Source organism: Echinops telfairi, unplaced genomic scaffold, assembly GCF_000313985.2.
Source record: "Echinops telfairi isolate 266 unplaced genomic scaffold, ASM31398v2 ScPeMD7_31;HRSCAF=116, whole genome shotgun sequence".
Taxonomy (NCBI): domain Eukaryota; kingdom Metazoa; phylum Chordata; class Mammalia; order Afrosoricida; family Tenrecidae; genus Echinops; species Echinops telfairi.
Genome location: NW_022103928.1, coordinates 37,377,291 through 37,388,489, shown reverse-complemented (window position 1 = coordinate 37,388,489; position 11,199 = coordinate 37,377,291). Strand labels below are relative to the sequence as shown.

The window sequence follows — 11,199 nt, the reverse complement described above, 5'->3', positions numbered from 1 at the left end:
CACGTCCCGCGGCATTTTTAAGAAGTCCCAATTTTTGGAAAGAAATACACGACAAGCTAGGGTATACGGTTTTTGGCTGCCATGTGGTTATTTCTCCAGGATATGAGTTTTATCAATGGTGTCCCGCTTTACCAATGTTAAAATCTGGTCACCTTAATAGAAGGATGTGTGATAAATATATTTGTAAGTTGCTAAATATAATATTTCTTAGATTATATGAATACTAACCACACAATTATTTTGTAAACTTTTGAACAGTGAATTATAACATTAGTTGCAACATATTAGTAGCTGAGTGGAAGCCTCAATTGATTTTTCTCATTTTACTTTAATTGACGTTCCTCTTGCAAAAAAGTTATTGATAAAGGTTAACTAAAGCTAATTACATTATTGTAGTTGAACAACAGAAACTTTGATAAAATTATCAGCTGTAAAAACACTGGCAGCAATGAAAACAACATTTGCCTGTAGACCATGCAGTTGAAGCCTCGTGACTTTAAGCCTTATTATAATCAGGTAATGTGATAGCTAAAGTTTTGTGCCAATTTGGGCACGCCAGGAATCTCAGTGGGTTGGCATTGAAAACTTAGGCATTCCCCCATGAGCTGGCTCAGCCTTCAGAGTGGGATAAGATTACACTGGCAGGCAGCTTCTTTATTCAGGTCACAGTGCTGCTGTAATTAAGTGCCCAGGACTACGGCTTACTTCCAATACAAGGATAGGCTGTGTGAAATCTGGTCTGACTCATTATTCTCTGGTCCTCTGGGCTTGAGTCAATGACCTGCCATGTTGCCTGACGATCCAAGGAATCTTCAGCAGTCCGTTGTCTAACCTACTGACCTTACATTCATTTGTCTCTGCAGCATCACTCCTGATGTGTAGACCTTGGGTTCATTTGCTTCTGCAGTCATCAGCCTCTCAACCTCTTGCTTATCTTAGGTTCATCAGCCCAGCAGATAGTTGAGTCAGGAAAAGCCACCTTTTGACCTACAGGCTTGGAATTAGCCAGGATATGAACATATCCACTTCTACAACAGTGTGCACCATTTTCTTGACATAACTTTATATGTGTGTATCTCTATATCTATCATCTATCTATCTATCACTGGTTTTGCTTCTCTATAGAACCTAGTCATCAACAAGTAATGTGACAGCTCTGACAGTAATGAATTTAAGGTTCAAAGTTGAATTAACACAGAGTTTTATACTTTTAAGTATATTGATATATGTAAACTAAGTTTAGGAAAAATAATTTGGCTGTTATAACTAACTACAGGTAGATTTTTTTTTAAAAGAATACATTTCTGCTAAAACACCACACAAAATTGTATAGGTAGTCAATCCGGTGTCTCTCCTCAGGCAGCATCACCCTGTATAGTCCAAATCGCCAGGCTCCACCTCTAGAAACACCACTGGTGCTTCCGTCACCCCAGCCTCTTTAGAAAATTACCCATTTTTTCCCCTACAAATTTGCCACTTTGCCGGGTCCTCATCTATGCACACCCATGACAAAAATAATGCTTCATGTGTCGACAGTGGCACTCATACATGTGAGACACCATTTCAAATTGAATCATGACTTATGTTTCTCATTCGCCCAGTCAGTATTTATGGTATTCACCACCTTGCCCCTTGTAGATATTATTTTGTGTGTCTCCATTGCCTTGTTCAAATATTCTACATGTCTAGTAATGCTATGTCAGCCTCTTAAATCCTGAATGCACTCTCTAGGCAACATTGTGAGTCTGAGAGCTTTTCTCAAGACAAAGAGCTGAGCTGCGGTGCTCTGCCTTGGGCATTCCTCATGTGCACTTGCTAAGCACTGCCCTACAGTGATATTAAATTAGGGCCCCCAAGAAGCTTACACCTTGAGTATGACGCAGTAATGCAAATACTTTGTTTTTTCTTTTGAGAATGGAGGATGAGAAGAAGGCATTCATTTTACAAATAGATCTTTAATATATTTCTGTAGAAGCAAAGGTTTAGGAAGTCAAAAACTGTGTTGGGGCACTTGGACCTGAACAGTCAAGTTCTGAAGGACTCCTCACCCTGGAACTGGCCTGAAGCTGCAGGTGCAGGGGGAAGTGACTGCTGACACCTGCAATGCACAACATATTCAGAGAACATCTCAAGCAAGGCACCAGTGCTCAGCTTCACTTGGGAAAAGTCCAGGGGTAGTTCTCCCTGGATTTGTGCTATGGAAAAGTGTCCAGAGCAAACAAGTCAGCGTGGAGCCTGACCCTACCGTTCACTGCCTGACCAGGCTGCAGACTCTGCTCTGGCCTACCTTGCCTCATCTGTTTCAAGTGCAGCTGGGTTAAGAGGAGTTCCTGGGGGGTACAGAATGGTAAAGTGCTCAACTGCCCACTCAATGAATGGTTGGCAGTTTGAGTCCACCCAGAGGCACCGCAAAAGAAATGCTTGCCAACCTATTAACCAAAAATTGGTCACTGAAAACTCTGATACACAGGGAGCTGCCAAGAGTCAGAATTGAGTGGACAGCAACTGGTTAAGATCTTTTTTAGCTGAAAATTGCTTTGATTCTCTGACCTGATATCTCTGAGATGAATGTAGGACTGCGTCGAGTTTTGTTTTCACCCTCTTTATTTTATCTTTTTAAATGAAAGAGGTGTCATATTCACCCGCAAATAAACACAGATCTTCTTAGGAAGGGGGCTTTTTCAAGCATTTCCAAAGCATCGTCTTTTTTTCTTTTGTTCTAAAAGCACAATTTTGCTTTGTCATTCCTGGCTCATTCATTTCTCTAACTCAGCCTCTTCGTTCCACTGTAGCAACATCTTAGAGAGCCAGAACCAGACTTTGAGCTAGTCCTACGGGCAGAGGTTGAAAGAATCACATATGTAGATGGATCTTATAGCAAAAGCTTCTCTTTCTCCTCTTATTCAATTACCTCCTAGTTTCTGGAATTCCACCGCAGGCGTGGAGAAAGAGACTGTCAGCCCACTGTGCTGGATCTAGCGCTACACTCTGTGTAGCTGCCTACTGCCCTGGATGACAGCATGCACTCCGGAGTCTGTGTGCAGTCAAGGCAATGTCTTGACTCAGAATTCCAATCCTTCTTGGTGGATGGTGAACATAAAGCTTCCCATTTTGCAAAGTTTAATTTTGAGCACACATCTCACTCGCCTCCTTTCCACCATTTCTCTGTATAGGGACCATGTGCTTTAACCCCTCGTCAAAGGTGCTGTCCCTCTGTGCAGTCTTTTTGTGGTGTCCCTCTGTACAGTCCCTTTCTCACCTTCTAGTCCATCTGAAACCTCAAATGAGTCCTCCTTGGAGTGCCCATAATACTCGTGTCCACTTCTCTTACAGAGCTCTGTTGGCCTCTGTTGCATATGGCCCCATACTCAGGCTCTTAACTTCTTGAGGACAGGGACTCTCTGTCTTACTACTTTTTATATCATTTAAAACTCTGAATGAAATTTTTCCCATGCAAAAATGCAAATGAAGGTTCAATGACATGAAGCAGTAGTACCTGTGAGCAATCAACAGTTAATATTGCTTGAATTCTAGTTGTGTTGGATAGAATGGTTATTTTCACTTTACCAGAAGTAATTCTATTATACTTTTGCAAATAAACATGCTTCACAACTGTACTCCCAAACTAGAAGGCTAGAGAGCCCTAAGTCTGAAAGCAGGTTTCATTATGAAACACACTTGATTTTCGTACATTATAGACCAAGAGGATCCATCTTCTCAGTCCCCAGGCCCTGGAACACACCTGACATATGTTTAAAAAGCTTTCCAGTTATTGCTGACTGACTCTCCTGATGTTTTGCTCAAGATAATTTAAAAACAGTTGCAGCAGTACATCAACAGGAAGCTGACAACAATTCAAGAAACCAGATTCCGAAGAGGATGTGGCATGAGGGATACCATTGTTAGTGTCAGATGGATCTTGACTGAATGCTGAGAATACCAGAAAGATGTTCGCTTAACCATGTTATATTGATTATGCAAAAGTATTCAAATGTGGATCCCAACAAATTGCGGGTCATAGTGCAAAGAAGGAGCAAACCAGAACACTCCATTGAGTTCACAAGGAGCCTCTACAGAGAGCAGGAGGCAGTCACTCAAACAGAACAAGGGCATGCAACATATTTAAAACCAGAAAGATGTGTGTCATGGTTGTATCCTTTCACCATACTAATTCAACCCATTTGCTGAGCAAGTATGGACTCTATAAAGAACGCAGCAACAGGATTGTAGGAAGATTCATTAACAACTAGAGATGCGTACCACACACCCTTGCTTGCTGACAGCAAAGAAGACTGGAAACACCAATGAACAATAAAGACTATGCCCTTTGTATGGATTATACTTCAACATGAAAAAAAATTAAATTCTCACAAAACTAACATCATAACACATGGAGAGAACAGTCAACTTCTATGAAAACAGCAGTCAAGAAATCAAATGATACATGACAGTGGGAAGATCCGCTGCAAAAGGTAATCACTTTCAGGGTTAGGGTATGACTGACACATACTCCAAGTCTGGGTATTTTCAATAGCCTCGTGTGCATTCCAAAGCTGGACAATAAATAAGGAAGACAGAAGAAGATTTGAGGCCTTTGAATTATGGTGTTGGTGAATAATATTGAATATACCAAGGACCGTTTGGAAAAATTACAGCCAGATGCTCCTGAGAAGTGAGGCTGGAGAAATGTTGTCTCATGGACTTAGGGCATATTATCAGCAGAGAGCAGCACTTAGAAAAGGGCATCATGCCTGCTAAGTGGAGGCTCTGTGAAAGAGGCAGACCCTCAGTAAAATGGTCTGGCAGTACCTACAGCAACGGGCTCCAATAGAGCACCGGTTGTGAGGATGGTGTAGGACCAAGCAGTTTATTCCGTTGTACATGGGGTCACTCTGAGTCAGACTGACTTCATGGCACCTAACGACAGCATCTTAAAGACTCCACCTTGTTTGTCGGTTTGTCATACTGCGTAGCTTGCAGGCCATTATACTGCTAGAACCCAGACAGCAGAGTCCTCCCTCTGGCAAGGCAGCAAACAGCAGGATGGGTAATCAACAGTCAGTAGCTTGGGAGCTTAGAAAAACAGACCTGGATGGGATATCAAATACAAGCAATACAAGGCAACCAGATCTAATCCCCTAGCCTCAAGCTCAAGCCATGTATGCACCAGTAGTGTGGTAAAGCAAGTCTTGATGGAGCCTCAAGCAATAGCAACAGGATCCACACATTGGCTTCGCCCACAGGTAGTGTAGCTCAAAGGTTGAGGCAGAGAACTAGCTAAAGCAGCAGCACACGAGAGGGAGGGCCTTGCAGAGCCATTTATCTCTTTGCCCTCCAATCAAACTGTGACCTGATTAATCCCACATGTTCCTATTCCAGGTTGGCACAATAGACCTAACTATCAAAGAAGGGAAATGGAGCTCTTCTTAAAGTGAATTTTTTTCCTAGCGGCAGAAAGATTATGTGTATTATTGCTACATTTTGTTGACAAGTTCAATATTTTTATGTAGTCAGTAGTTATTAAAGGGTAGTCTCTGGACTAACCACATCTGCATAACCTAAAACCTTGATAAAAAGGCAAACTCTTAGGATCCCACCTAAGATTTATTCCTGCAGAAACTCTGAGGGAGGCAGAAATATGTTTTTAAATTCCTCCAGGTGATCCTGATACTAACTAAAGTTTGAGAACCACTGGTTTAGGTCATAAGGCTTGCTTGGTCTCATTGGTTCCAATGTGTTAGAATATCTTAGGAGGAAAATGTGAAACAGATTCAAAAATCATCAGAGACCAGGTTTACTGGTCAGAGAAAGACTGGTGGGACCTTCAAGATTATGAACCTTATCCTTCAGGTTTGGAAATGGACTCATCTCCATGTGAATAAGCCACCATTTCCGATGATAAGGGCAGCACTGAGGAAAGTTGCATACATGACAGCACATTCAAGGGATCGAGTGCATGCGATGCAACAGGAAGCATATGAACTGTTGAATGTAAAAGAGATGATCTGCCCGGTAAACCTTCACCTAATTTAAAATGAAAAGATTTAAGAAAAAAGAAAAAGGAAAGAACTTGCTTGATTAGGCTAGGGTTAAAAGAGGGTAGGGAACTGGATCATGACAGGCCATGTCACCTACTGAAGAACTACCAAATGAATAAGTAAATAAAGCCTTAAAAAAACAACCAAAAACAGTTACCATTCAGTGAATTCCAACTGCAGCCAGCCCCAGTGAGTTCCAACCGCCTCCCTGTTCTGAGAGTCAGAATAGAACTGTGCTGCGCAGGGTATTCAAAGGCGGAGTTTTCAGAAGTAGATGTTCATTCAGGCTTTTCTTCCAAGGTCTCCCTGGGCAGAATCAGATTGCCAACCTTTTGGCAAGAAACACAGAGCTTGAATATTTGTGCCACCTGTAGATTGACACCAAGTGGATACTAAATGCTGAACAGGCTACACATCCATTGCCAGGAGAGGTCATGGCCACAGCAGAGCCTGATCTCTGGGATGAAATGATAACAGACTTTACAAGCTAGCTATTGGTAATAAATCAATGGTATCTCAAAAAGTGGGGCTTTCTGCATATTGGTGTAGGGAAGCAAAAACATATTTTTTTCTCTGAAAGATGATTAACATAATTCCTTTAAGGGAAAAAATGCAAACAGCGACAGAAGTACATTATTAAAAAATATTGGAAATGAAGAGGGGAGGAGGCATTTTGTGTTCTACCAAATTTGTCTTGGCCAAAAAGATCAAATTTAACTACTAACAGCACTGTTTCTATAGACATTTACAATGCAGTAAGTGCCTCTTTGTGCAATACTGACTTATTTTTAATATTTGCTAATACCTTATGCTCACATTCAAGTTCACAAGTTAGGCAGAATTCCCAGAAAAGAATCACCTGGTATATCAAAGGGATTCTGAATAATGAAAATCAACTGAATTTATCATTCAGCATAAATGCCACTGATATTTGATGGGGACTAATGTGGTATTAATGATATACCTATTTATTAAGTTTTATATCATTTCATATAAAATTAGTAAAATAAGTACAACTTAAATTTCATCACCAATTATGTCTCCCTTCCTTAATAATAATGAAAGATACCTATATCATGCTACTAAGCCCCTTTGGGCAACTATTTGCAAACAGGCAGTTGGATTTACAGGAGCTCAAATATGCAAGCAGTAGAAAATATCAGAAATCATTTCAAAGGGTCTACTAAGTTTGGTGCACTGATTATACACACAGGCAAGACAGTCTGGCTCATCTAAAATGTGTTTGTCCCAATGGCATGAGGAAGGTGCAATTAAACGGCTATGGATTGAATTTTTTGTCCCCCAAATAGGTGTTATAAATCATAATCTCTATACCTAAGAATGCAACCCAATTTGAGTACAGGATTTATTTTATTAGGTTAATCAGGCCAAATACTAAGACATACACCATTAAGTGGTAGTATAGAATCAGGCATGAGCTTTTGCTATATAATAAGAGCAGTTTAGGCACAGAGAAGCAAGCACAGGAAAACAACAGCCACATCTAATATGATCTTCAAGGAACATGGAGTCGAAAGAACACCGGTGAAATTGAGAGTAGGATTGACAGAACTGACAGAGAACCGTCCCATAGAGCTGAGGCCAGGAATTGACCTCCTAGCATCTTAAATTATGAGAAATTAGTTTCTGTTTGTCAGGTACTCATTTGTGGGATTTCTGTCTCCATCCAACTAAGAAACTAACACAATGACACACTGCGCATGTCTCCTTCTCATGAGGGCACGTCAACCCAGTGGAATGTTTTCACCTCTGTCTTGGGAAACAGCTACGTCTACTTGGCTTGCTACACTTTGGTATTTACACTGCCAGCACGTAAAATCCTATGATCGCAAACTTACTTTTCATACTCCTTTTCTTACATAGCACTAGGCATATTCATAACACTTTGAAATTATTCAAAGCAGAAAATGAACTAGCTTAGAGTATTATCAATTATGCATATGTAAAACAAGCAAGAAACATTTTGACTTGAATAACATCAAGTTAACGTAAATGCACTGGGATAACTCAACACACTCAAGTATTTAGAAAGTTGTTGATAGCTCACACATTATGCATTTCATATGTAATCTCCTCCTTGGAAAAGTGCTGTATTGTGTGACATGAAAATATTTCAAACAGCCAAGGAATTAAATTTCAAATAATCAACCTCATTTTCCCTATAAAGTAATAAAAAAAAAAGCTATTGTCAGTTGCTATATTGTTCATAGTTTTTAAAAAAAGATAAAACCACATATTCCACTCCGTCTTTAAATTTCAGCAAATCTAATATCAAACGTAATGTTTCCTAAACCTAGGATGAATTTCCAATGCTAGAACATTTATAAACATAGAATAGTTCACTACATTTGACTCTTGGGATGCCAATCTAAATTTCAGTTTAAAAACAGTTCATAGAAAGGATTTGTGAAAAATAAAGTTATTTTCTGCTGAGCCTGGTTCATGCACATTCAGCCCAATCTCTGAGAAATAAGAACTGTTAACAGATTTTGTTTGAAATATACTCAAGTAATCATTGATACTGAGGAGCCAGGATCAGTCAAGTAGATGTGAGTGAGGAGAGGGGAGCTCCCTTAGCACACAAGGTGAGGCCACACCTGCCGTACAGGCATTCCACTCTTTTCCAGGCGGCAGTGGATATAGAATAATATCTGCTGGTCTCTTTGAGTTGTTGGAACACAACAAATTGCTCAACTGAAGTAAGGCTGTTTCATGACTTCAGTGAGCTGCATCTCATTGCCATATGTTTGACAATGAAATATGACAATGATATATGACAGTGAAATTAAAGCTGGGGAATTCTGCTCCCCACAAAGATTTTATCTGTCAAATTTCTGGAATTTAGTATAGCTTTTCAAAGAACTTTTTTTAAAACAAACAAACAAAAACTCTAGCTCCCCAAATCTCTACCGTAAGTCATTAAGAGTTGCTAAAGGCACAAACGCATCCCACAGGTACCAACTAACAACAATCCAAATAGCTAAGACCAGGTTGATTCCATTATCTATAGAGAGTGTAGCAACTACTTCATGCTTTGATTACAGAAACTTTGAGTAATATCATGCCAATACAGTGAAGCCTCAATTAATGAAAGTTGAATATAAATCCCCCAAAATATCTGCTGCATTTTACTTTAGAAAGAAAAAGAACTATATTTATTTATTTTTTAAGTCCATATAAAGTACTTGCAAAAGCAGCCATTTTCTGCTGTGATGGGTTAGTGCATATTCATTCCAAAATCAAAAGCAATTATACAGTATTAAAGAGGCCTAACCACAGTGTAATCCCCAAATACTGAGAAATCACCAAACCAAGTTTCTGTTTTCTATGGTTTCTCTGCACTTTGCTGACTAAGCAGAATGATCATATAATGCATGTTACAAAGAGTTTTCAATATGCTAAACAGAAACAAATCTCAGATTGAAGAAAACACAAATGTGTTAAATGCTACTTTCTTTTAATAGAGCTTTGGCTGTCTGTTTTACAAATTTTCTTTTCACTTAATGACAAACACCAATTACATAGCAAAGATCACTCAGGCCTATCAGTAAATAAATGTCAAAATGTTTGACTAGAAATGATCTGCAACTGAGGATCCAGAAGTGCAGTTAACACTTCCAGTTCCTGAGCTGCGCCTGGTCCATGATGGATAAAAGTAAAACCAGTGTGTGCTTCTTGCCCAGAACCAAATGAAAAACCTGAAAGCAAAATTGTGTTTGCTCTTTTCACGCTGGATTACTATAGACACGAAATCCTTGCATTTTCAAAAGCTAACCCTTTTTTCTCTCTCAAATATAGCACCGTGGTCCCGTCTTCAGTGTGGAGCCATGTCCACATTTCACTTTAATCCAGTTCCTCTCCAAACAAAGAAGTCCCAGGCAGTGTTAATTGACTCTGGGATGGTACACTTCAATTTCCCCTCACTGCTGCTAACCCCATATGGTCGCCTTCATTAAATATCAATCACCCAGGGAAACCGGGTACTTGCTTTCTCTGAGGTTGTTTGGTATGCTTACCTTTCTCTTCTCTGACTGATGTGTGTGTGTGTGTGTGTGTGTGTGTGTGTGTGTGTGTATGTGTCCATTCCCCCCCCGAAAAACTTACCTGCTGCCTTAGCGACATCTGCACTTGTCACATTTTGGGTATTGGAGTTCACTCTGAAGGTGACAGCTGGTCCAGTAACACTGAAAAAGATGATTTACAAATGAGTTTATAACTAAGTCAAAATACAATGTTGCTTATCCAAAAGCTACACAGGCAACATTAATACACTTTAAAAATACAAGTATGTGTCCCTCAACATTCTCAATCCATCCCTTGGAATGGGATGTTATGTGACTTAGACGTTGTACAGATATGGTGCTGTATCCAAGAGAAAGTCATGCAGGTTGGTCACAGAGTGACTGGGCCCCACATTGCCTGAAACTAGATAAAAACAGACTTAGCTGCTTCTGAACCTGTGTGGCTGCGGCCCCATCTCCAAGATCTGTGTCTGCCCTCCCCCCTCAGCATGCAATAGCAGTCCGACTGGCTTTGTGCCAACCTGCCTCCATAGGCTCCACACCTTCCATCCTTGCCTGCCTGTCACAGGAGGGGCAGCATCACAAAGCATTCTTGTGTTAAGGGAGGGCTTGAACAGAGGCCCAAAGTCCATCCACTTCCTCTATGTGTTACCAGATAAATATATGTACACAGGCAAATACCTCTATTTTAATGAATTAATATATTTACATATGTACACACCTATGTTGATACCTCTATCCACAGCTTTGCTTCCTAGATCTTTCCTCTGTTTTACCTTCCTCCTGCCCCACCATCCCACTTGCCCGTCTTCTGCATCTTAGTAATTCCTCTCAGCTAGATTGCTGTTGCTCTAATACCACCGGATCTCTATGGCCTCTTCATTGTTGCTTTTTTTTTAATGGTTTTATTCCTCTTTTTAATCATTTTATTAGGGGTTCATACAACTCTTATCACAATCCATACATACATCAAATGTGTAAAGCACATTTGTACATTCATTGCCCTCGTCATTCTCAAAACATTTGCTCTCCACTTAAGCCCCCGTCATCAGGTCCTCATTTTTCCCCTCCCTCCGTGCTCCCCACTCCCTCATGAACCCTTGATAATTTATAAATTG

At 40.2% G+C, this 11,199-nt stretch overlaps 1 protein-coding gene across 1 annotated transcript in view; it reads right to left on the bottom strand.

The window, feature by feature from the left end:
- Positions 1 to 11,199, bottom strand: part of PTPRN2 (protein tyrosine phosphatase receptor type N2) — a 1,475,949-nt gene that overhangs the window by 733,670 nt on the left and 731,080 nt on the right. The window contains exon 11 of the mRNA XM_045290142.1: positions 10,164 to 10,243. Within this exon, the coding sequence (XP_045146077.1) occupies positions 10,164 to 10,243 (80 nt within the window). The remainder of the gene's footprint in view (positions 1 to 10,163; positions 10,244 to 11,199) is intronic.